The sequence below is a fragment of the Malaclemys terrapin genome, chromosome 21 (genome assembly GCF_027887155.1).
Source record: "Malaclemys terrapin pileata isolate rMalTer1 chromosome 21, rMalTer1.hap1, whole genome shotgun sequence".
Taxonomy (NCBI): Eukaryota; Metazoa; Chordata; order Testudines; family Emydidae; genus Malaclemys; species Malaclemys terrapin.
In genome coordinates this window covers 13,202,664-13,226,070 of record NC_071525.1, presented here as the reverse complement: position 1 = coordinate 13,226,070, position 23,407 = coordinate 13,202,664, and the positions used below count along the sequence as shown (strand labels likewise).

Genomic DNA, 23,407 nt, shown 5'->3' with positions numbered 1-23,407 from the left:
GTGGAACCTGCATCTGTGCCCAGGGACAGGGATTGAAGCCAGGAGCTGATTCCCCGTCCAACCCACTGGCCCGTCCTGTGTGCTGGACGGAAGGTAACCTCCTGCTCCCGCCAAACAGGGGCTGCAGGTGGCTCAGAAAGAAGCCCAGATTCGCCTGCTGGAAGGGCGCCTGAGACAAATGGATGTGACCAGCTCCTCCCAGAACCATGTGATCCTGGATGCCCTGCGGGAGAAAGCGGAGTCCCACCCCGAGCTGCATGCGCTCATCCACAATGTGCAGCAAGGTGGGTGCTGGGCTCTTCCCTCCTGGGGACCCCCGTGAGTACTGGGCATTGGCTGGCAAAGCAGCCGGCAGCGCTGATGTGGGGCCTGGGGCTGGCAGCAGCTGGGAAGGCTTGGGGTGTTTCCCTGCCCCTACAGATGGCATGTCTGCCCATTGGGACAGATGGAGCCCACCCCAGGGCTCTTGGCATTGCTCTGACTCTGTGGGCAGGAGTGATAGGCACGCTTCATCCAGACGTATCAGCCCACATGGTCACAGCCTGTCCAGCCGTGAGGATGCACTGATGGCGCTTTGGTGGCAAAGAGTTAATGATAGCAGTGGTCTGGGGGGGTCCCAAGGACCTAAAGGGCCACACGCTGATTGGCGACCGCCTGCTGGCTGGCTCTGATCAGACCGGCCCAGTGCGGTGCCCTCCCACCCTCTGTCGCGTTGACGCACCCTTGTCGGCTGTTCCTTGTGCAGAGAAGGGCTACGCCAGCACGGACGAGGAGATCTCGGAGTTCAGCCTGGCCTCGGAGGGGAGGTAAGCGCACCAGGGAGCGTGCAGTGTCCCAGCCTCGTGCGCCCCTGAGCGGTGGGATCTATGGAGGGAGGGGGGGCGCATCTCTGTGGCACTCATTGGCAAGGTAGACCCGTTAGAGCTTGGCAGCTAAATTCTCCAGTTTCTGTCTGCACCGAGCATGCTCCAGCCCCTCGGAGCTCCTACGTGTGACCCGACGGTGCACAGGCTACCCACACGCGATGACTGGCCATGCTCAAACCCAGGTGTGCAGGGGCTGTACAGAACTGTCCCAGTAATCGTTCCTCTTGAGGGCCAGGGGCAAGACGGAGCTGGGAGGGAAGAGGGCCCCGGAAGGGACCGGGGGATGGGCTGTACCTTGGGGAATGGGAGGAGGAACCATAGCAGGGTGTCACAGAGAGTGGGGGGACACTAGGCCCTGCACCCCCGGCTTCCTGCGATCCACCATGACTCTCAGCCAGCCAGTAAAGCAGAAGGTTTATTTAGACAACAGGAATACTGTCCAAGACAGGTCTTGCAGGCGCAGACAACAGGACCCCCTCAGTTAGGTCCATCTTGGGGTCCCCGGGCGCCCTAGCCCCCCTGGGAGGTCAGAGCCCTGTCTGCCTCCCAGCTATGTCACTAGCCAGCTCCCGAAACTCTGCCTTCAGCGACCCCTCCCACAGCCTTTGTTCAGTTTCCCGGGCAAAGGTGTCGCCTGGCCTCTAACCCCTTCCTGGGTTCTCATGTTACATGCTCAAGTATTCTCTGTCGGTCAGTCTCCCATCCCCCAGTGCAGACTATCCTAGCCACACTCCCCTGTCAGCATTCAAAACCCACAGTAAGAACAGTCCCAGTTCGTCACACAGGGCTGGTGATAGGGTGTTATGGAGTGGAGGTGAATGGCAGTGGTTTCTTCCTTTAGCTTTAAGTTAAGCCTTAAAGGGGATCGGCCATTTAACCCTTTGTTTCCTACAGCTTCTCCCAGTCTTTCATCATGAAGCGCTCGGCCAGCCAGGATGACTTCAAGTTCAAGGTCAGTTCACAGCCACAGACAGGGCCATTTAACGTCCAGATGTGGGGTCTTTGGTCCATTGTACCCCCTCTCCCTTTGTGCTCACGGCTGGGCGGTGGCCCTTGGCGGGAGTCTTCTCCATGGGCGGAATGTCTTGGGTCTGGAACTGAAATAGCCCGGGGTCTGGTCTCCTGGTGACAGCCATGCCTGGCGTGTTACTTTGGCCCTATAAATGGCTCCTTGAGTCGTAAAGCCCACTTTAAACCCCCAAATGCCACATCATTGCGCTGTACTGGGCTTCCCTGAATCCAGGCAAGGTGCCCTGGTGCTGTCTAGCCCTCCTCTGGGAGCAAATAAAACCCATGTGACACCCTGGTGCTGTGCGCCCTTCCCAGCATCTAATTGACTGGACCAGTCCCTCCATGTGCCGAATCCTCCTGGGAGAGCTGCTCCGGCACTCTGGGCCATACACGTTTCAGCCTTGCACAGAGGGTACTTCCTGTTGCCCTCATTAATGAGCTCATGAAACGTTAATGCTGGCAACCGGGGCTTCTCTAGATCTGCCACTGCTGGGTGCTTGGCCCCAGAGGCTTCTTGGAACTGAATGGCCAAGGGGCATCAGCGTCTCAGACTCGCTCCACGTGCTACCCTCGGGGCAGTGAACTCCTCGCCTCTCAGCCCTCCCCTCCCTGTGCCACGCCATAGGAGGAACCCAAGCTGTCAGGCCAGATGAAGGCTGTGTCGACCGAGTGCCTGGGACCCACGCTGGACATCTCCACCAAGAACATCACCAAGTCCTTGGTGTCCCTCATGGAGATTAAGGAAGACGGGATCGGCTTTTCCATCCAGGATTCCTACTACAAGGATAAGGTCTCCCACACCATCAGCCTGCCCACCCGCGGCAGCACCTTGTAAGCCCTGGCAAGCTTAAAGGCCCTTGGGGGAAGAGGTGGGCTGGGCCATCGTATTCTGCCCTTGGAGCCTTGAGTCTGGACTCCTCTCGGTCGACCCAGCCTGCCCCAGCATGCAGTGGTGGGGCCAGCTTGCTCTGCCATCTTGGATTGCCAGTGTCCACAAACTGCCCCTCGGGGGGATGGGGCCTGGGGAAGGCGGGCACAAACCGGGTTCTGCTGTCGGACAGAGTTGGGCGTCCAGTCTCCACAGCCCTCTTATTGAAGGCACAGAGCTGTCTTCTCCAGAAGCAGTCTCGGTGATGAAGCCAACAGGACCTGCGCTCACAGCGCAAACCCTTAGCCGGGGCCGCTGGCCTGGCCTTGGGCCCTGCCGGGGCCTGATCCAGCCCGCTGGACCCCTGGCTCGGGAGGTGGATCTGTGCGCTGCCCCAGGGCTCTCGGCTCGCTTGCTCTGGGGTAGGCCTGTTCAGTGCTGAAGGGCCCTGGCCCCAAGGAGGGGCGATTGCTGATCTGGTCTTGCTCTGTTCCACACCTAGGCAGTCCCGTGGCTCGGACACCTCGCCTCTGACCCAGAGGAAATCCTATGACCAGAGGCAGCCTGCCAGGTGAGTGGGGAGAGGCTGGAGAGCACATGGGCCTAGCTCCCCATCGGGGACCAACCTGTGCACTCGGCTGTGTCCAGGCACAACGCTGGGTGCTGGATCCAGCTGTGCCATAGAATCATAGAATATCAGGGTTGGAAAGGACCTCATGAGGTCATCTAGTCCAACCCCCTGCTCAAAGCAGGACCAATCCCCAACTAAAGCATCCCAGCCAGGGCTTTGTCAAGCCAAACCTTAAAAACCCCTAAGGAAGGAGATTCCACCACCTCCCTAGGGAACCCATTCCAGTGCTTCACCACCCTCCTGGTGAAATAGTTTTTCCTAATATCCAACCTAGACCTCCCTCACTGCAACTTGAGACCATTACTCCTCATTCTGTCATTTGCCAAGCTCCATCCTCTTTGGAACCCCCCTTCAGGTAGTTGAAGGCTGCTATCAAATCCCCCCATACTCTTCTCTTCTGCAGACTAAACAAGCCCAGTTCCCTCAGCCTCTCCTCATAAGTCATGTACCCCAGCTCCCTAATCATTTTTGTTGCCCTCCGCTGGACTCTCTCCAATATGTCCACATTCTTTCTGTAGCGGGGGGCCCAAAACTGGATGCAATACTCCAGATGTGACTTCACCAGTGCCGAATAGAGGGGAATAATCACTTCACCATGGGCTGGCACTGCAGGCCTCCCTGTGCTGAGTGGAGGTGCGGGGCAGGGGGTAGATCCCCGGACTAGGCTTGTGATCATGGGTCTCTTTCTGAACACCCCGGCTCAGGACTTCGGACGTTGGCTTCATGCCTCCCTCGTCCCCTCCCACCAGGCCGCGCAATGACCGCAACGTCTTCTCCCGCCTCACCAGCAACCAGAGCCAGGGCTCCGCGCTGGACAAGTAAGAGCCTCGCGGGGCAAGGAGCGGGTAGGGGGGTGAAGCTCCAGGGAGCCCAGCCCCAAGAGCAGTGAATGGCAGACGGTGACTCCCATGGCTGTCCCCAGGTACCGTCCCCGCTCTGCCTCGGGCCTGGCAGTCCCAGCTGGAGTCAGCCCCAGGCTCCTGCCAGGCTCATGAAGCGACCAGGGCGAAGGCAGAGAGCTGCAATACCAGTGCAGTAGAACTTCACATGGGGCAGCATCTCCCTGGGCAGGGGCCCTATGCCAGACCTGTCTATAACCCCATTGATATGGGGGGGGTCTTTGGCCCCACTCTACTGGCTGGACCTTGTCTCGGGGCTGCCCCTGAGCTGCCAAGCCTGGGCCTTTAGCTCAGGCAGAAGCAGCTGCTGTTGAGAGCCTGGGGTGTCAGATGCCCTCCCTGTAGATGATCCAGCTGGAGGCTCGTCATTACATTGCACTGCTAGAGCCCTCAGAACAGGCCCGAAGCGGTGCCCTGGCCTTTAGCGTTGTGTGCACACACGTGGCAGTGCCCGGTCCCCCGCTGGGCCCGTGGGGATCCCCTGGGGGTTTGGGGCTGTCACAGGCTCTTTACCCCCTGGGCTCTTTAGCTCCTGCTGGTAGCTCTGGAGGGCCCTGGTTCAGGCCCCAGTGTGTTGGCCAAGATGGCGGCTGTCACACTGGCTGCTGGCAGAGGAGAATTTCACCTGCAGGGACGCTGCTGGGTGGTTTGGCTGCAGTTATAAAGCGGGTGAGGTGGGTCCAGGGGGCTGCTAGCTGAGGACACTAAGCCACCATCCTGTCCCCAGCGAAGCATGGGGCTCGTCGGCGCTGGGCTTGGCAGGGGTCCCCAGGCGGTGGGGAAGCCATTTCCCAGTCAGCCCTACCCCGGTTCTGTGGGGCACTGGCTGTGCCATCGCACCTGCCCCTTCTGGGCCCTGCTCCCTCTCCCACTGTGCTCTGTGGGGAGATGCCGGCTGCTCACAGGTCCCGGTCCCCCTCAGGAGGTGACATGGCTGCTCTGGGTGGGGCGAGCTTTCTGCCAGGGGCCCGTAGGTGCTCCGATTGCTCCTGGTGCCAGGGGCTGTGACCCTTCGGAGGGGGGTGGGGGTGCTCTCCAGTGGCAGCCTGTGGTTTCTACGGAGGAACGAGCCCACCTTAGGACTGCCTTTGACCGTCACGGGCCAGCCCCTGCACAGGTACAAATTGGCCTAGCTGCCGTGGGGGCAGCAGAGCGGCTTTGATTTACAGCTCCCGAGGACCTGGCCCTATGGGAGCTGGTAGCAACCACCTCCCATCTGCCTCCCTGCAGAATCCCAGTTTGGCGGCGATGTTCTAACCGGGGGGAGCCCATGGCGCTGCCTGCAGCTCAGGACCAGCCCCTGGTCCCCATCCTGCCTGCTATCAGACCGCACGATAGCGCAGAGCCGGACCATGTCAGAACGCCCCAACCGTACCCCAAAACCAGGAGTGCGGAACCTGAGGGGCTAGGTTGGATGGCTGGTGGCAGTGATGAGACAGGGGGGACCATGGGAAGATTAAATGAAGACTGGATGCAGGAATCCCCGGGCGAGGCCTCAGGCGTGCACTGTACTGGTCAGACTGGGTGATTGTAACAGTCCCTTCTGGCTGAATGACTCCAGTCCGGCCTGAAAGATCTTGTGTCCGAGCCACGTGTCCCATCCTGCTCCTCTGCCCCTTTCCTCTCTGGCTTTCTGTGTCCGCTCCTCCCTCTCTATCCCGCTAGCTTGGATGCTATAACAACACTCCACTCTCTGACTCCGCTGCTGCCTCTCTCATCCGGGATTTTTTCTCCCGTAATCCTGCTAATTTTCTGTCCCTAGGTCTGACGACAGCGATTCCTCTGTCTCGGAGGTGCTGAGGTACATACAACTTTCTATTGATTAGAACTCTCCTGCTTCTCGCATTTCCCTCCCCCTGCCCTGCATGCTGAATCCGTGCTGGCCAAACTCTGGGCCTTGCTTCTTTGCTAAATCTATTGGGACTCTGTCCTGGTGCTGCTCTTGCTCGCTGTGTGTCCCTCTTTCCTTCTTTCTGCTTCCCCGCATGGCCCTGGCATGCTGTGTCCAGCTGTGGAAGTCCCTTTCTGCCTCTGGTCTCCAGTGCCTTAAGTCTGAGCCATCGTCTTGAAATGCAGTGCTGGGGGTTTAAGCGGATAGCGTACGGTGCTTTCACTGAATGGGGGCAGCTGCATGCTCTATTCTGCCTCGAGGGCAGGGCGGGTAGTGATGATATCTTGCGCTGTGTCTGGCCTAGCTGCAAGAGGCAGGGCAGGGCAGCTGTTGGAGCCGGTGGATGCTTGGAGGATCCAGGCTATGATGATTTTTTTGGGGGGTCTTCTCTCGCATCTTCAGTTCAGACATCTCAAAGCACTTGACAAACGTGGCTTCAGCCTCCCAGCACCCATGGCAAGGCTGGTCAGGATTGTTATCCCTGTCTTGTGCCTCGGTTTCCCCATCTGCAAAGAGTAAACACCTGGGGTGCAGCCTCTTGGCACCGAGGATCCTGTGGCTGCTGCTGAGGCCTGTGCAGCCTCCCAGATATATTAGAGCAGCCTTGGGGTTGCTCTAACTCACTGCAACCTCCCAAAGGGCTGCTTGCCGGCTATGCCACAACCCAGAGTTCCCCTAATGGGGTGTGCTAAGGCCCTGGCTCTGCCCCCAGCATGCCTGGGTTTGCAACACGAGCCACATAGAACCAATTACGCTAGCCCAAGGCAGTGTCTGTGCCAGGACAACTCTCCTTCCCCCATTCCCTGCACATCAAAAGGGCCAGGCTGGCAGAGGATCATCTCCCCACTGGCCTTTGGGTGCCTATTTGAGACACCATGGGCCTGACTCTGACACCCTGAGCACCATCAGCTGGAGTAGTGGGTGCTCAGCGCCCCTCAAAAAATCCATTCCAACCATGCCACAAATGTGCCGTGTGACCCTGGGCTAGCCCTTTCCCCTCCCTTTGCCTCAGTGTCCCCACCTGTAATCCAACCCTGCTGGGAGGAGGGGAGGTGCTTAGAGATCCTGGCTGGGAAGCTGCTTTGGGGCTATCAACCCTCTCCATGATGGGCTCTTCCACCTGGGCTCTTTTCTCAGGGGTGTCGATTCTCATGTGCTCAGCGCTCTAGAACCTCCCTCTGAACTCTGCTCACAGCCCCATTGGCTGTTGCTGGGGCAAAGCCTAGAACTGGTTTGAGACAGGATTGTCTCCTGGCCAGGAAGCCAGGATTCCTGGGTTCTCTCCCTGTTCTCGGGGGATTGAGAACTCCTAGGCTCCGTTCCCAGCTCTGCCATTGATTCACCACATGACCTGTTAAAAATCCCTTCCCCATCTGCCAAAGCAGGGTGAAGCTCATTGCAAAACCGGAGTGGGTCAGATGGAGAGAGGGCGCTTCCCCCCCGCTGACCACAGGGTGGTGCCCTTATGCCCCACATAGCACGGCTGGAGCAGGGCCCCAGTTTGTTCAAGCCTGGAGGTTCTGGGGGTTGGGTCCAGAGCCAGCCTGTCCCTGCTAGTCTCTGACTCCACAGGGGATGGGGCAGCGTGTGCCATGCAGCAGCCTGGACTCTGTTGGCTTCGGGATCTTGCCTGGATGGGGCACAGGGGCCACCCACAGCTCTCACGGGGGGAGGGGGGTAGCTCATCTGTGCCAGCAGCGAGATGGCCAGGGGGTGAAGCCCGTTTCCTTTCCAAGCCCCTGCCCCAAGCCAAGGCCGGGTCTGCACGAGTCCCTGAGCCCTTAGCACCAATGGGGTGTGACCTGCCCCCGGGGGGCCTGTCTGGGGAGCAGGCTGCCCAGCAGCTTCTGTCTGTGGTTTGCTTTGCTCCGGAGCCCCACTAGCAGGCCCTGGCAGCCTCGTGGGGCGGGATCTGGCTTCGTCCTGGGTCACCCAGCCAGCGCCCTCCTGCTGACGCCCTTGCTCTCTCTCTCCCACGGAAGGGGCCTCATTAACCCCGTGGGCGGTGCCAGGAGCACCCGGACGGCCCCGCTGCAGTGCATCTCCGTGACGGAAGGACACTCCAAGCCCGTTCTCTGCGTGGACGCCACCGACGAGCTGCTCTTCTCCGGATCCAAAGGTGCGCGCCTCAGGGGCGGGCCAGCTGCTGAGCTCTGGGTGTGATCATTGGGGAGTGAGCCTGTTACCCAGGGGAGGGGCTGAGCCACCCCAAACTGCGGGGGCAGGACAGGAGCCTCTTGCTCAGACGGCACCGGCCTGCCTGAAAGCCACAACGGGCCAGTGCAGTTCTGGGTCCCCCCAGCAGAGGGCAGCGATGCTGTGTGGTGACATCCCTGAAGTGAGTTGTTGGGGGTCTCTGCCCGGTTCCTAGTGGATGGATGTTCACCTCGCACCTGGTACTAATAGACTCTCCCCCTGTTAGCAGGTCTGGCGGAGGTGCCAGCGGCTGGATGGGCTACAGGGACTGAGCTCCCCTGGGGCACTCGTGGGAGCACGGGGAGGCGGGGAGGAGGGAAGGAGGAAGCCATGGGGATCCTTTGCTGAGGACAGAAAGGGTCCCGCAGTGTCATGTGCTCCTGCCTCCTCCCGCAGACCAGAGCTGCAAAATGTGGAACCTGGTGACGGGCCAGGAAATCGCCTCTCTAAAGGGCCACCCCAATAATCAGGGCCGGCTCTAGCTTTTTTGCTGCCCCAAGCAGCAAAAAAAAGCGCCGCCCCCGAGCTCCCCCGTCGAGCGCTGGAGCCCGCCCACCCCCTGAGCCGAGTGCCTCCGGAACCCCCCCCCCCCGAGCGCCGAGCCCCGCGCCGCCCCCCACCCAGCGCCGCGCTGCGCCGCCGGAGCCCACCCCCGCCCCTTGCCGAGCGCCGCCAGAACCCCCCTCCAGCGCCACGCCCGCGCCGCCCCCTCTCCGAGCCCCGCGCAACCGGAGCCTGCCCCCCCAGCGCCGCGCCAAGCCACGCCGCCGGAGCGCCCCCCCCCCCGCGGAATGCCACGCTGCACTCCCCCCGCTGCCCCTTACCAGGTGCCGCCCCAAGCATGTGCTTGGGTGCCTGGTGCCCGGAGCCAGCCCTGCCAATAATGTGGTGTCCATCAAGTACTGCAGCCACGCAGGGTTGGTCTTCACTGTCTCCACCTCCTACATCAAGGTGTGGGACATCCGGGACTCGGCCAAGTGCGTCCGTACCCTCACGTAAGTACCTGACGCACCGAGGCTGCCCTGTGGGCCTGGCCAAGCTCGACGCGCTGCCCTGCCAGCGTTCTGCACCCAGGTCAGCATTGCAAAGGCCAGGCGGCCGGGCTGGTCTGCAGGGCTGAGTCTAGGAATGCTGCAATGCAGGTCGTTGTAGCCTGGCCTGGCTCGTGGAGGCTCCGTGGCTTGGTGCTCTGCTCTCAGGGAAGTTGCTCCTCTCGTCTGTTTCGGGGGGCACCGTCAGGGCCGGCTTTAGGAAGTGCGGGGCCCGATTCGAACAGTTTCGACAGGGCCCCAACAGGGATGACTTAAAAAAAAAAAAACACGTTAAAAAAAAAACACGTGGGGCTTGTACTCACCGGGCCGCGCTCCTAGTCTTTGGCGGCGGGTCCTTCACTCACTCCGGGTCTTCGGCAGCACTGAAGGACCCGCCGCCAAAGTGCCGCCAAAGACCCGGAGCGAGTGAAGGACCAGCTGCCAAAGACCTGGAGTGCCGCCGGGTGAGTAAAAATTAAAAAGGTGCCTCTAGCCAGGGAAGGGATTCTCTGCCACTTGCCCCACTCTGGGCGACCCTGCCACTGGGCGCGGGGCCCTCTTAAGCGCGGGGCCCGATTCGGGGGAATTGGTGGAATTGGCCTAAAGCCGGCCCTGGGCACCGTGCACCCTACAGTTGCTTTGATCAGGGATGGGTAATGACCCATCTGCAGCTGCCAGCGCCGTTTCCAGACCCCAGCGAATCAGCCCCTCTCTCTGGTGCCCAGCCACAGTCTGAGACTTCTCTTTTAGGCCTCCCCAATCTGACTGGTGGGAACAGGAGCAGCACCAGGGTTTTTGGCGCCCTAGACGGGGGTCCTTCCGTGCTCCCGGTCGTCGTCGGCAATTCAGCGGTGGGGGGGTCCTTCCACGCTCCCGGTCTTCGGGGCACTTCGGCGGCGGGTCCTGGAGCAAGTGAAGGACCCGCTGCAGAATTGCCGCCGAACACCCGGAGTGCGGAAGGACCCCCCGCTGCCGAATTGCCGCCCCCCCCAAATCCTGGTGCCCTAGGCAACCGCCTAGGTCGCCTAAATGGAAGCGCCGGCCCTGGGCGGGAACATGCCTGGGCTGCCTGTCAACATCAACTCCAGGCCAGGGTTGGGGTTTGTGCCCTGGGCGTGGAGCTGGCATGCCTGCTGGTACGGGTCTGGCTGGCTGCGCGGCAAGGCACCTCCCTTAGGTGCCAAAAGCTGCTGCTTGGGTCACCCTTGCTGTGCCGTTGCTCCCGGCTTGAGGGGACGTGGGGCTGAGCGGGGGGGTCTCATCCTGGCACCACTGGCACTGCATGTGGTCAGAAAGTGGCGTTTCTTCACCCTATAGATGGCTGGGGACAGATGCTGTCCAGCCTTCTAATCAGTCCACAACGGGCTAGATCTTCCATTCCACACTGTGTAAATTGCCCCCTCCCTCCCCCGAGGGTCTCTGCCTTGAGGCTCACCTGTTTCTGTCTCTTTGGCTTAGCTCTTCAGGTCAGGTGATCTCTGGGGACGCCTGTGCCGGGACCACCACCCGCACCATCACCAGCGTGCAGGGCGAGCACCAAATCAACCAGATCGCACTCAACCCCGCCGTCACCATGCTCACCTGCCCAGCCGCTGCGCTTCAGCCCCGGCCCGGCCCTGGAGCGGAGCTGGGCACGACAGGGGTGGCTGGAGGACGCTGCCCTTCCGTGGGAGCCTCTGCTCCGGCAGAGCCGAGCCCCGACCTACAGCCACTCACCGCGACCCGCGAGCGCCCGGCGGGGAGCACAGCCAGCCTGGCCCGGGGCGCACTGACAAGATGGGGTAAACTGCGCCTGCAGTGCGAGCCCTCCCCTCCGGGAGCCGTTCCCCTGCAGAGGGCGCCGGGAAATGTAGTTCGCCGGACTCACGTGGGAGCGGGGCGAGGACTGGAGGGGACTCCCGTCCCCTGCCTTCCCTTTTCCGGGGGGAGCAGTGGGTGCGTGGCAAGGGACAGGGTGGAGAGCCCCGGCGCTGGGGAGCCCACACTCGGGGAAGGCAGCAGGAGGCTGGGGGAACTTACCAGAGTCGCTAGTGTGTGTGCTGTGCCACCCGGGATCCTGTGGGGACTGGTGCTGTATGAATACCTAGGACAGAGGGGTCGGGTCGAGCTATTGATGCGCAGACTGACAAACAGCTACTCAGCTCTAGCGACAGAGCCAGGCTGCAGAGAAACGGGCGAGCTGGACGGTGGCTGAAGACACAGGTTGAGATCGGTGAGGGATAGAGATCAAGAGACGAGGCTGGCTGCCCTGAGGGCTGCGTCCTCAACTAATTTTGGAGCCTAAATCTCATTTTCATAAGTCATTCATTAGGCACTTAGGAGTTTAAATAACATCCACTGTCAATGGGCTTTTGGAGAGACCGGGTGGAGGAGGGAATATCTTTTACTGGAGAGACAAGCTTTGGAGCCACACAGAGCTCTTCTTCAGTCCCTGTCCCCTGACTGCCCCAGGAACCCCTGCCCCTGACTACCCCTCCTGCCCCATCCAACCCCCCCTCCTTCCTGACTGCCCCCCCAGATCCCTGCCCCCATTCAACCCCCTGTTCCCCCCCCAACCACCCTGACCCCTATCCACACCTCCGCTCCTGACCACCATCCTGAACTCCCCTGCCCTCTATCCAACCCCCCTTGCTCCGTGCCCCCTTACCGTGCTGCCTGGAGCACCGGAGGCTGGCAGTGCTACAGCCACGCCATCCAGCTGGAGCCAGGCCATGCTGCCGCCACCACCACACAGCTCAGAGCACTGGGTCAGGCCGGGCTCTGCAGCCCCGCCGCCCAGAGCATTGCGAGGCTGCAGGGGAGGAGGGCAGCAGGGGAGGGGCCGGGGGCAAGCCTCCCGGGCCAGGAGTTCGGGCCGGGCAGGACAGTCCCGTGGGCCGGATGACATTGGTCACAAGGTAGTCATTATCTGAGTACATTATATTGATTTTGCAGAAAGCATGGCGGCGTACTGCATGTACTGCAACCGTGTTATTTGCAAAGGTGAAAATGAAGATTGCATGATGGTAAGAAATACAAAATTGCATCAGAAACACACAGCGTATGTTGGAGCAGATAAACACACAGAATATGTGTGCTATGCATCCGAAGAAGTGAGGTTTTTACTCACGGAAGCTTATGCCCAAATAAATCTGTTAGTCTTTAAGGTGCCATCAGACTCCTTGTTGTTTTTGTAGATACAGACTAACACGGCTACCCCCCGATACTTGACACAGAATATGATTATTTATAGTACAAGAACAAAAGTCGTGGTTAGCTGCATATAGACCCGATGGAATAACCTGGCTAAGGGTCAGGATTCTTGTGATAATTCCACATTAGTAAATATTTCCACAGCTGTTGACAGTCATATCTTGACTAATGAATATTGTTTTATAAATGTTATGAGTTAATTGACATTATAGTTAGCATTATTAGTTCTACAAAAACAACAAGGAGTCTGGTGGCACCTTAAAGACGAACAGATTTATTTGGGCATAAGCTTTCATGAGTAAAAACCTCACTTTAGCTATGCATCCGAAGAAGTGAGGTTTTTACTCACGAAAGCTTATGCCCAAATAAATCTGTTAGTCTTTAAGCTGCCACCAGACTCCTTGTTGTTTTTGTAGATACAGACTAACACGGCTACCCCCTGATACTTGACACCATTATTAGTTCTGTGTCATTTTCTCATCTATTACTTATCCAAGTGTGAGCCCTGCCTTCCAGAGGGAACCAATGAAGACATCCTAATTGATCAGAAGAAAGTACAACTGCACAAAGTGTGCACAGTTGAAATGTTTACAAAAAACATATAGTGTATAATTATTTTCTTAAGAGAAATATTTTGGCTTTCTTGGAATTATTCAGTTGGAATATAACTGAGTAATAAAGTTCAATTTGAATATACATTTGAGTAAAGAAAAAAATGTTAACTCTGTATCCAAAAACATGTTTAGATGCTTGTTTTTTAAATAATGTTGACATGTAAAGTAAGCTATGCGTGTTTATAGACCTTGTACAATAATGAAGTTTTCAGATTTTGAAAAATACCTCTCTTTAGTTGTGTCCAAATTTAAAACAGAGATTTCATAACGGTAGCACATTGTGACAGGAGTGACTCAATCCGTCACAACGGCCGACCCTGACCTGAAGATGGAAAAACAAGAGGTAGCAAATTGTTATAGGGCAGCTAAAAAGAACACCCCAGACGTCAGTAGCCAAATCTGTCGGGAGCAGTTTTTGACATTGCACCTGCCCCACTAGGGCACCTGGGTGGCACCCAGTGTGGCGTGACCCACAGAGCTGGCTTGAGGAATCCCATCCCAGAGGGAAGGGGAGGGGCTGGCTTGTCGCATGGGAGGGAAGCGCTCCGGGGACTAAAGGAGGGTCCCAGCAGGGGCAGTCTGCCCAGGGACCGTGATGGGGGAAAGGGGCAGACAGAGCAGGGGGTAGTAGGGATGGGGGTGCGCACAGCCACTGGCATGGGGGGGCCAAATGGGGGAGGGGGAATGGGTAGGTTCACAGAGGAGTTGCAGGGACTCCCTGAAATAGAAGGGGCTGGGAGGGTGGCATGCGGGTAGCATATGGGAAGGGGGATGGAGGGATGCCAGGAACCCCCAGGGTGTGCAGTGAGCTCAGCCTGCAGATGCTACAAATGTGTGACCCCTAGTTAGTGGGATTAACCTATGGGACTCCCTGCCATGTTATTCGATGGGGTTCACCAGTGGGACTCCCTGCCACTTGGTTAACCTGTGAGACTCCCAGCCACTTGGCTATCAGTGGGGTTCACAGTTGGGACTCCCCTCTAAATCGAGAACTCAGACACACCATTTATGATTCTTTATTCTGACTTTTCCCAACTATGACTAGTGCTGGACAGACCCAGCCCTGGCCCTGAAGAGCCATTAGATGCCGAGGGGAGGAACTGAGGATCTAGTAACCAGGGTGAGATGGGGCCCAGCCCTTTGGCTGTGATGCTCAACCCAGGCCAGAGCAAGTCCCAGGAGGAGCTGTGCCCCTCATGCCCGTCGCAGTCGGGCGCTGCTTTCCTGTCATGGTTCCTGCCTCGGGCTGACAGGGTAGCAGGGTGATCCATATCCACCATGCACAGGGTCGCTGTGCTGCACACAGTGTGCCATGGCCGTCTTCAGGCAGCGGTAGCAGAACGCCATGCATACTCCAGGCATGCCACCAGGGGAAAGCCTAGCTCAGTGTGGCTCACCAGGGTGTGGCACTCAGGACAGGCCCACAGCAAGGGGCAGCCATGGACAGACGATCCCGGGGCCTGGATCTCCGGGGCGTTGTACAGCATGGCCTGTAGGAGGCACTGGGGCGAGGGGTCCTTCCAGTCCATGTGGCAGCCCCAACAGAAGCAGTACAGCTCCCCGGCCCGCTGGGAGCAGGGCAGGCAGGGGGTGCGTGGGGTCCCTGGGTCCAGGACCTGGACGAGCACTGAGGGGAGATATGGGAAGCATTGACCACTAGGGTGTGATAGTCTATTCCCTCAAGCTCTGAGCTCTCTGTATCCCAGCACTAAGGCTCCCAGCCCAGTCAGTTGGAGACCCTACCCCAAAACCCTATAAAAGGGGATTTAACAATTGTAGCCTGTGTCAGAAGGGTATTGGCTGGGAATTTCCTTCGTTTTTATTTTAATTTAGTATCTATTACCTGTCAATCCATCCATCCCAATATATAATCCTCAATCCAGCCATCCATCCCCGTCCATATCCATCTATCCATCCATCCCCATGCCCATCTGTGATGTTATTGACATGAATTGTGACCATATAGATCATTGTTGCAACCAGGTCCTATAGTTGCACCAAATCTTGTACAAAGGAGATCAAATAGGGTGTCTATGGAGAGACTGTAATTTGCTGGTTATGATTATGCTGTCTGTATGTCTGTATCATTTATACTGGGAATGGCTGAGCCATTACAAACATTGAATCTATCTCCCCTTGTAAGTATTCTCACACTTCTTATCAAACTGTCTGTACTGGGCTAGCTTGATTATCACTTCAAAAGTTGTTGTTTTTTTTTTCTCTTAATTAATTGGCCTCTCAGAGTTGGTAAGACAACTCCCACCTGTTTATGCTCTCTGTATGTGTGTATATATATCTCCTCAATATATGTTCCATTCTATATGCATCCGAAGAAGTGGGCTATAGTCCACGAAAGCTTATGCTCTAATAAATTTGTTAGTCTCTAAGGTGCCACAAGTACTCCTGTTCTTCTTTTTGCGGATACAGACTAACACGGCTGCTACTCTGAAAAATGTATCATTTTTGTATTTGAAATATGAATATTGGCTACGTACTCGTATCTCAATGTGTTTGATTCTAGGTAACATCAGTGAAGCATTTGGTCAGCTTCTTGAGAAAGCACTATTCTAAGTAAGTGCCCAATCAAGAAACACTTAACTGACAATGGACCTTGGGAGATTCCAATCCACATCTGAGGAGCCTTCCTGGGAATGTTCAAGGTAGCATGTGAGCAATGGCTGCCGCCTGCAAACTGAGTCATGCATGGACATGTGACTTGCCCATGTGACTCCAAACTCCATCTTGCTGCTGTGATTTTCCACAGTAAGAACAAAGAGTCCTTCCACATGGCAGAGGATATAAAAGGCCCTGGGAACCCCTCCATTTTGTCTTCAGTCCTGCTTCTTACCTGTGGAGGAACTGTGTTTGAAACTGAAGCTCTGAACAAAGGACTGAACGACCCATCCAAGCTGGGATGTTTGTACTCCAGAGACCTGATTGGTATAAATCAGCAGTAATCCCATCAAGCCTGAAACAAGCCTGAACTAAGAACTTCGCAATTGTTGTATGTAGTTGATTCCATTTAACCCATTTTATCTCTCATCTATATTTCTTTCTTTTTATGAATAAACCTTTAGATTTTAGATTCTAAAGGATTGGCAACAGCATGATTTGTGGGTAAGATCTGACTGGTATATTGACCTGGGTCTGGGGCTTGGTCCTTTGGGATTGGGAGAATCTTTTTTCTTTTACTGGGGTGTTGGTTTTCATAACCATTCATCCCCATAAGGAGTGGTGCTGGTGGTGATACTGGGAAACTGGAGTGTCTGAGGGAATTGCTTGTATGACTTCTGGTTAGCCAGTGGGGTGAAACCGAAGTCCTCTCTGTTGGGCTGGTTTGCTGTGCCTTAATGGTAAAGGAGCCCCAGCCTTGGGCTGTAACTGCCCTGCTCTAAGCAATTTGTCCTCAATTGATACTCTCAGTAGTGTCCCACCAAAGGTCGCTTTGTTACAGCATCCCCATCCCATCCCCATACACATCTATCCTTGGGCTGCTCTCTGCAACCCCAGTACCCTTTCCGGCCTTTAACAAGGCCTGCAGCCTGGGGGGTTTCCAGGCTGGAGCTCCCCCAGCTCCTCTACCCTTCCCCCGGCCCTGCTCCACTTTAGGTACTCTGTTCAGCTCCTCAGCAGCCAGGCCCTTCTCCCTCAGCAAGCTAGAGAGAGACTTTTTGCTCCTGGACCACTGCCCTCTTATAAGGGCCAGCTGGGCCCTGATTGGGGCGTGGCCACATCTGAGGATGCTTCCCCAATCAGCCTTTCCCCAGCCACAGCCCTCTCCAGGGCTGCTTTTAAGCCCTCCAGGCAGGAGCGGGGTGACCACCCTGCTACACCATCCATCCCCGTACACATCCATCCATCCATCCACACCCCATACACGTTCCCATCCCAATACACGTCCTTCCATTCATCCGCATCCCCATCCACATCCCAAAACACATCCATCCATCCCCATCCAAATCCATCCTCATCCTCATTCACATTCCCCATCCATCCATCCATCCATCCAAATATACAATCCTCTATCCATCCATCCCCATACACATCACCATCCGCATACACATCCATCCATCCCCATCCCATATATCCATCCAAATATACAATCCTCTATCCATCCCCATCCCCCTACATATCCATCCATCCAGACCCAGCCCATACACATTTCCATTCCCATCCCCATCCATCCATTCATCCCAATCCCCATCCCATATACAATCCTCTATCCATCCATCCCCATCCATCTATCCATCCATTGCCATCCCCATCCATCCATCCCCATGCACATCCCCATACACAGCCATCCATCCCAATATACAATCCTCTATCCATACATCCCCATCCATCTATCCATCCATTGCCATCCCCATGCACATCCCCATCTCCATCCGCATACACATCCCCATCCATCTATCCATCCCCAGCCCATACACATCCCCATATACATCCATCCATTCATCCCCCTTCCCATCCCCATACACACACATACCCACAATGCCTTGAGTCCTGATAGCCCTGGTGGGGGTCAAAGCAGCCCCCCCCTTGTCTCAGATCCCCCCTCTCCAAAGCCCCTGGATCCAGCCCATGACATGGGGCACTGCAGGGCTCCCCCTGGGAGTTAGGGTCCCTCCCCCGCAGACCAGCTGCCAGTCCCAGGCAGTGATAGCAGAATGGGAACCCACATTCAGGGCATACCACCAGGGGGCAGCCTTTCCCAATGTTGCTCAGGAGGGCGTGGCAACAGGGACAGGCCTGCAGCAAGGGGTGGCTGTCGATGGACAATCTTGGGGGCATCATGCAGCACGGCCTGTAGGGGGCATCACGAGTCAGCATTGGATGAGGGGTCCCTCCATTCCATGCGGCAGCCCCAGCAGAAGCAGTACAGCCCCCCGGCCTGCTGGGAGCAAGGCAGGCAGGGGGTGCGCAGGATCCTGGGGTCCAGGCGCTGGACGAGGTGCTGGCAGCGCAGGCACTGGAGGGCAGAATGAGGGCGTGTTAGCTACTGAGACTCCACCCCACATCCCAGCCTGAGCCAGATCCAGCCGGGGGGATCAGGTCCCCCTCACTTTCCCCAGGACTCACCTGGCGGTAACTGCCCCTGGCCCCCTCCTGTGCCAGGATTTGGGCCTCCAGTGTGGCCTGGTCCTTGTCCAAGAAGAGCCCGAGTTTGCACAGCTCCGGCCAGAGCCAAGGGGTGTCCGGGCAGCGGAATGAGGTGACACCCTGAATGGGAATGAGGGGACCTGGATCAGCCACCAATTCTCTCCTGCGGCCCCCAGCCACCCACCTACCCCACCCCCATCCCTCCCCAACTGCCTTCCTCCTTAACCCCCCTGAACTCTCCTCCCCTTCCGCTGGCACCCCCCAACAACTTCCCCTCCCCATCACTCCCTCAACTGGCCCCAAAATCTGCTCTGAAAATCCAGCCTTCCCACTCTCCTCGACTCCTCCCTCCTGCAACCGCCCACCACGCCCACCTGCCTGTGCCCGAGGAGGGGGGGGGGCGTTTACCTGGTCCAGCAACACCCACACCCATCCCCGCAGCCCAGCTGCGCTCACCCAATGTCCTCACAGCACCCCAGAGGACCCCCCCACCACCACCTGGAGGAAGAGAGGGGGAGGGGTGAAACAGGGCCCCATCCTCCTGGGAGCTCAGCTGCTCCATCCCTTCCCAAGGGATGACCCCAAAGGGCCTCCCAGGGGCAGGGATAAGGGGAGGGTCTGGGGTCTCACCTGGGGCCCCCCAAAGGGGGAAGATCACCTGCAACTGCTCAGCAGCGCCCACCACTGCCCCGATGCCATTGCAGGCTGCCGGGATCATCTGTCCTGGGCTGGGAAACACCCCCCCCCCCCGCAGGAATCCACCCGCTTTCCCTTTCTGCCCAGCCCCCCAGCAATCCCGGTGCCCCTCACTCCCGACCTGCAGCCCCTGCTAGCCCAGCCTGGGGGTCCCTAGCAGTTCTGCCAGTGATCCCCACTCCAGACCCGCAGTCCCTGCTAACCCAGCCCCCCTTCTCTGCCAGTGCCCCTTGCTCCCGACCCGCAGCCTCCTGCTATCCTAGCCCTGGGCTCCCCACCCCCAGCTCTGCCAGTGCCCCTCACTCCCGACCCGCAGCCTCCTGCTATCCTAGCCCTGGGCTCCCCACCCCCAGCTCTGCCAGTGCCCCTCACTCCCGACCCGCAGCCTCCTGCTATCCTAGCCCTGGGCTCCCCACCCCCAGCTCTGCCAGTGCCCCTCACTCCCGACCCGCAGCCTCCTGCTAGCCCAGCCCCGCCTCGCCCAGCCCCGCAGGTGCATTACGTTCCTGGCCCAGAGGCTGAGGAAAGCCGACAGCAGCCGGTTGTGCAGGGCAGCTGCAACTCTCACCCAGCTGTCAGTAACTGAGCACAGTGTGAGGCACCGGCAGAGCTGGGGCTGGGGGACCCAGGGCTGGGCTAGCAGAGGGTTGCGGGTCCGGAGTGAGGGGCACCGGCAGAGCTGGGGCGGGGGGACCCAGGGCTGGGCTAGCAGGGGCTGCAGGTCAGGAGTGAGGGACCCTTGCAGAACTGGGGGGCTGGGCACCGTAGGGAGGCAAAAGCGAAAGGGAAAGCGGGTGGATTCCCGCGGGGTTTCCCAGCCCAGGACACATGATCCCGGCAGCCTGCGATGGCGTCGGGGCAGTGGCGGGCGCTGGCCGAGCAGTTCCAGGTGATCTGCCCCCCCGGGGGGGCTCCAGGTGAGACCCCGGCTCCTCCCCTTTCCCTCCCCTCCCCCCGTGGGGCCCTTTGGGGTCACCCCAGGAGAAGGGCTGGAGCAGCCGAGCTCCGGGGGGTCGGGCCCTGTCTCACCCCACCCCCTCTCTCCCTACAGGTGCGGGGTCCCCCGGGGTGCTGCGAGGACGGGCGTCCTGTGGGCACTGGGTGAGCGCAGCTGGGCTGCGGGGCTGGGTGCGGGCGCTGCTGGACCAGGTAACCCCCCGCCGGGGTTGGATCTTCAGGGGAGATTTTGGGGGTGGTTGAGGGAGTGATGGGAAGGCAGGTTGGGTGGGGGGTGCCAGGGGAGGGGGATTGGATGCGGAGTGACGGGACGGGTTCCGGGGCTTGAAGGGGGAGGGGTCAGTTGGGGTGATGGGGAAGGGGAGGGGTCAGGGGGTGCCAGGGGCATTGGATGTGGGGTGACAGGGGAAGGGGGGGTTAAGGGTGAAGGATCAGTTAGGGTGAGGGTTTGGGGGGAGGAGTCAGTTGGGGTGATGGGGAAAGGGAGGGCTAGGGAGGGCCAAGGTATTGGATGAGGAATGACAGTGGGAGGAGATTTAGGGGGAGGGGTCAGTTGGGGTGATGGGGAAGGGGAGGGGTTAGGGGGTGCCGGGGGATTGGATGTGGAGTGACAGGGGAAAGGGAGTGGGGTTTAGGGGGGTGGGGTCATTTGGGGTGATGGAGAAGGGGAGGGGTTAGGGGGTGCTAGGGGGATTGGATGAGGAGGGAGAGGGGAAGCGGAGAGGGTTCAAGGGGGAGGGGTCAGTTGGGGTGATAGGTGAGAGGGTTCAAGGGGGAGGGCACTTGGGGAGGGATGGGGGTGGGGTAGGTGGGTTGCCGGGGGCTGCAGGATAGGGGAGAATTGGTGGCCGATCCAGGTCCCCCCATTCCCATCCAGGGTGTCACCTTATTCCGCTGCCCCTGCTGCCCAGACACCCCTTGGCTCTGGCAGGAGCTGTGCAAACTCGGACTCTTCTCAGATGAGGACCAGGCCATGCTGGAGGCCCAAATCCTGGCACAGGATGGGGCCAGGGACAACTACCGCCAGGTGAGTCCTGGAGGAGGCCGGGGGGATCTCAGCCCCCCTGTCCCAGATGAGTGAGTCTCAGTAGCTAACGATGAATGGATGGATGGATAGATGGGTGTATATGGGGCTGGATGAGTGTGTATGGAGGGGTATGTATGGGGAGGAATGGGTGCGTATATAGATAGATAGATAGAGGGGCTGGATGGAGATAGATAAAGAGAGAGAGAGAGATACTATATTAAAACAAAAGCTAAGGAAATTCCCAGCCAATAACCTTGTGAAACTGGCTACAATTGTTAAGTCTCCATTTATGGTATTTTGCGGTGGGAGGAGGGGCATCTCCAACAGGCTGGGCTGGTGCATTGAGAGCTCAGAGCCCAGGGGAACAGAGGACACATCACGCCCCAGTGGCTAACTGCCTGCCATGACTTCCCCTAGTGCCCGCGCTGCCAGCACCTCGTCCAGCGTCTGGACCCCGGTAGCTTGCGCACCCCCTGCCTGCCCTGCTCCCAGCGGGCCGGGGAGCTGTACTGCTTCTGTTGGGGCTGCCGCACGGACTGGAAGGACCCCTCGCCTCAGGGAAAATCCTGCTCCAATCCCCAGTGCCCCCTACAGGCTGTGCTTTACGACACCCTGGAGATCCAGGCCCCGGGATCGTCTGTCCATGGCTGCCCCTCACTGCGGGCCTGTCCCGAGTGCCACACCCTGGTCAGCCACACTGGGCTAGGCTGCCCCCTGGTGGAGTGCCCGGAGTGCTGGACAGAGTTCTGCTACCGCTGCCTGAGGGACCATCTCGGGGAGGACGCCGATGAGACCGAGTGGGAGCATGACGAGGATGAAGACCTGGATTACGATAATTCCTTGGAGGCCAGCTGCAGTATTGCCGGGAGGCAGGAGCTGAACAGGTCCCCCTAGCCCAAGGGAGACCTGGACTCAACCCCTGCTGCGACCCCTGAGAACTCCCTCCTGCCTCCCCAAGGCCAGCTCCCGCCCCATCACACTCAGCCCTGTTCCCAGGTTTTGGGGACCCCCAGCGGCCCGACCCCCCCTCCTTGCTCACAGGATGCCAGGGGCAGTGCATTGCAGGGAGGAGTAATGCCTCTGCCAGAGATAGGGGTGCAGGCACCTGTGACGAAGTGGGGATTTTCCCTTGTCATGTTGTATGTGTCTTACTGTTGAGCAGATGTGAGTTTTACTGTTTTGCATGAATACTGTGTGTGCCTCAATTTCCCTGTGTGCTGCACTGATACCTTGGTGGTGGGAATAGAGGTGTGTGACTTTGGCTGAGACCTCTGGACAGGTGAAGCTGCTCCAGCTGCCTGCACATATGCCCTTCGTAACTTGAGACCCAGGAGGGGGATGCAACCAGGTGATGAGCAGGTGACTGCCCCGGAAAAAAAGAAGGAGGAGGAGCAAGCTGGGCAGTCTGCTTGGGGGTCTGGAAGAGGGGGAGTCCAGGCCATCTGGCCCAGGACTCCCCAAGATGGACTTTGCTGAAAGTCACTGATTTCTGTGCTGATAAGTTCTGTTCTACGCTGTGTTCCTGTCGACTAATAAACCTTCCATTTTATGCTGGCTGAGAGTCACTGCTGACTGCAGAGTTGGGGTGCAGGGCTCTCTGGCTTCTCCAGGAGCCCCGCCCAGGCGGACTCGCTGTGGGAAGTGCACAGTGTGGAAGGGGATGCTGAATGCTCCGAGGTCAGACCCAGGAAGGTCGAAGCTGTGTAAGCTTCTTGCCCTGGAGACAGTCTGCTCCGAGAGAGGAGGCTCCCCCAGAGTCCTGGCTGGCTTCATACGGAGTAGTTCCAGAGCATCGCCTGGTGACTCTATGACAGGGCTATTGCCCCATCTCTTGGGTATTGGGGTGTAGAGAGAATTGACACCTCTCCTAGCTATTGGGCTGCAGGGGCCATTGCCCCATCTCCTGGGTATTGGGGTGCAGAGAAGACTGACACCTCCCCCAGATACTGGAGTGCAGGGGGCATTTCCTCCTCTATAGCCTATTGGGATGCAGTGGGCACTGCAGCTTCACCTGGCTGCTGGGGGACAGGACTAGTGGGCCTGTCCCAAGTGCCACACCCTGGTGAGCCACCCTGTGCTAGGCTGCCCCCTGGTGGAGTGCCCGGAGTGCTGGTTGGAGTTCTGCTACCGCTGCCTGGGGGACCATCTCAGGGAGAACGCCAACGAGACAGAGTGGGAGCATATCCCCCATTAGGCCAGTAGGGGAGATAAGTCCCCCAGCATCACTGTCCTCTAGGCAGGGGTGGGAGTTTTATGGGCCTGTGGTGCCCATGCTCCAGCAAATTCAGGGCCACCTGGGCCCGGATCCAGCAATGTTCAGGGCCTGGTCTCTCCCCCGGCCCCGCCTGCCGCTCCTTCGCGCCTCCCTCCTCCCTGCCTCACCTGCGCCCTGGGCAGAAGGCGGCTGCCCCCTGTAGCTGCGCACTGT

The 23,407-nt window shown here is 58.5% G+C and overlaps 2 protein-coding genes and 1 long non-coding RNA gene across 3 annotated transcripts in view; 2 read left to right on the top strand and 1 right to left on the bottom strand.

Moving 5' to 3' along the window:
- LOC128827328 (kinesin-like protein KIF21B) overlaps positions 1–11,587 on the top strand; it is a 28,811-nt gene extending 17,224 nt beyond the window's left edge. Inside the window, 11 exon segments of the mRNA XM_054011187.1 lie at positions 94–284; positions 746–806; positions 1,761–1,818; positions 2,503–2,708; positions 3,242–3,316; positions 4,081–4,194; positions 6,038–6,076; positions 8,149–8,285; positions 8,759–8,821; positions 9,240–9,357; positions 10,852–11,587. Coding sequence (XP_053867162.1) covers positions 94–284; positions 746–806; positions 1,761–1,818; positions 2,503–2,708; positions 3,242–3,316; positions 4,081–4,194; positions 6,038–6,076; positions 8,149–8,285; positions 8,759–8,821; positions 9,240–9,357; positions 10,852–11,587 — 1,798 coding nt within the window.
- A 6,391-nt stretch (positions 11,588–17,978) lies between these two features.
- LOC128826971 (uncharacterized) lies at positions 17,979–19,018 on the bottom strand. The gene is made up of 3 exons (XR_008442915.1): positions 18,930–19,018; positions 18,279–18,419; positions 17,979–18,168 (listed from the first exon to the last, which is right to left on the bottom strand). It is a non-coding gene; the product is annotated as an uncharacterized LOC128826971 (long non-coding RNA).
- A 738-nt stretch (positions 19,019–19,756) lies between these two features.
- Positions 19,757–22,533, top strand: LOC128826969 (uncharacterized). Its single transcript, XM_054010578.1, has 4 exons — positions 19,757–19,912; positions 20,047–20,144; positions 20,830–20,979; positions 21,397–22,533. Exons 1-4 carry the CDS (start codon positions 19,843–19,845, stop codon positions 21,871–21,873), a joined length of 795 nt encoding a protein of 264 aa, XP_053866553.1. The 5' UTR covers positions 19,757–19,842; the 3' UTR covers positions 21,874–22,533.
- Positions 22,534–23,407: the final 874 nt, after the last annotated feature.

Bases quoted from the DNA above. Each gene is read 5' to 3' on its own strand.
- LOC128826969 (XM_054010578.1), top strand. From the start codon at position 19,843: ATGGCGTCGGGGCAGTGGCGGGCGCTGGCCGAGCAGTTCCAGGTGATC. The intron at 19,913-20,046 runs GTGAGACCCCGG...CTCTCCCTACAG, and splicing joins CCCCCCCGGGGGGGCTCCAG to GTGCGGGGTCCCCCGGGGTG. The intron at 20,145-20,829 runs GTAACCCCCCGC...ATTCCCATCCAG, and splicing joins TGCGGGCGCTGCTGGACCAG to GGTGTCACCTTATTCCGCTG.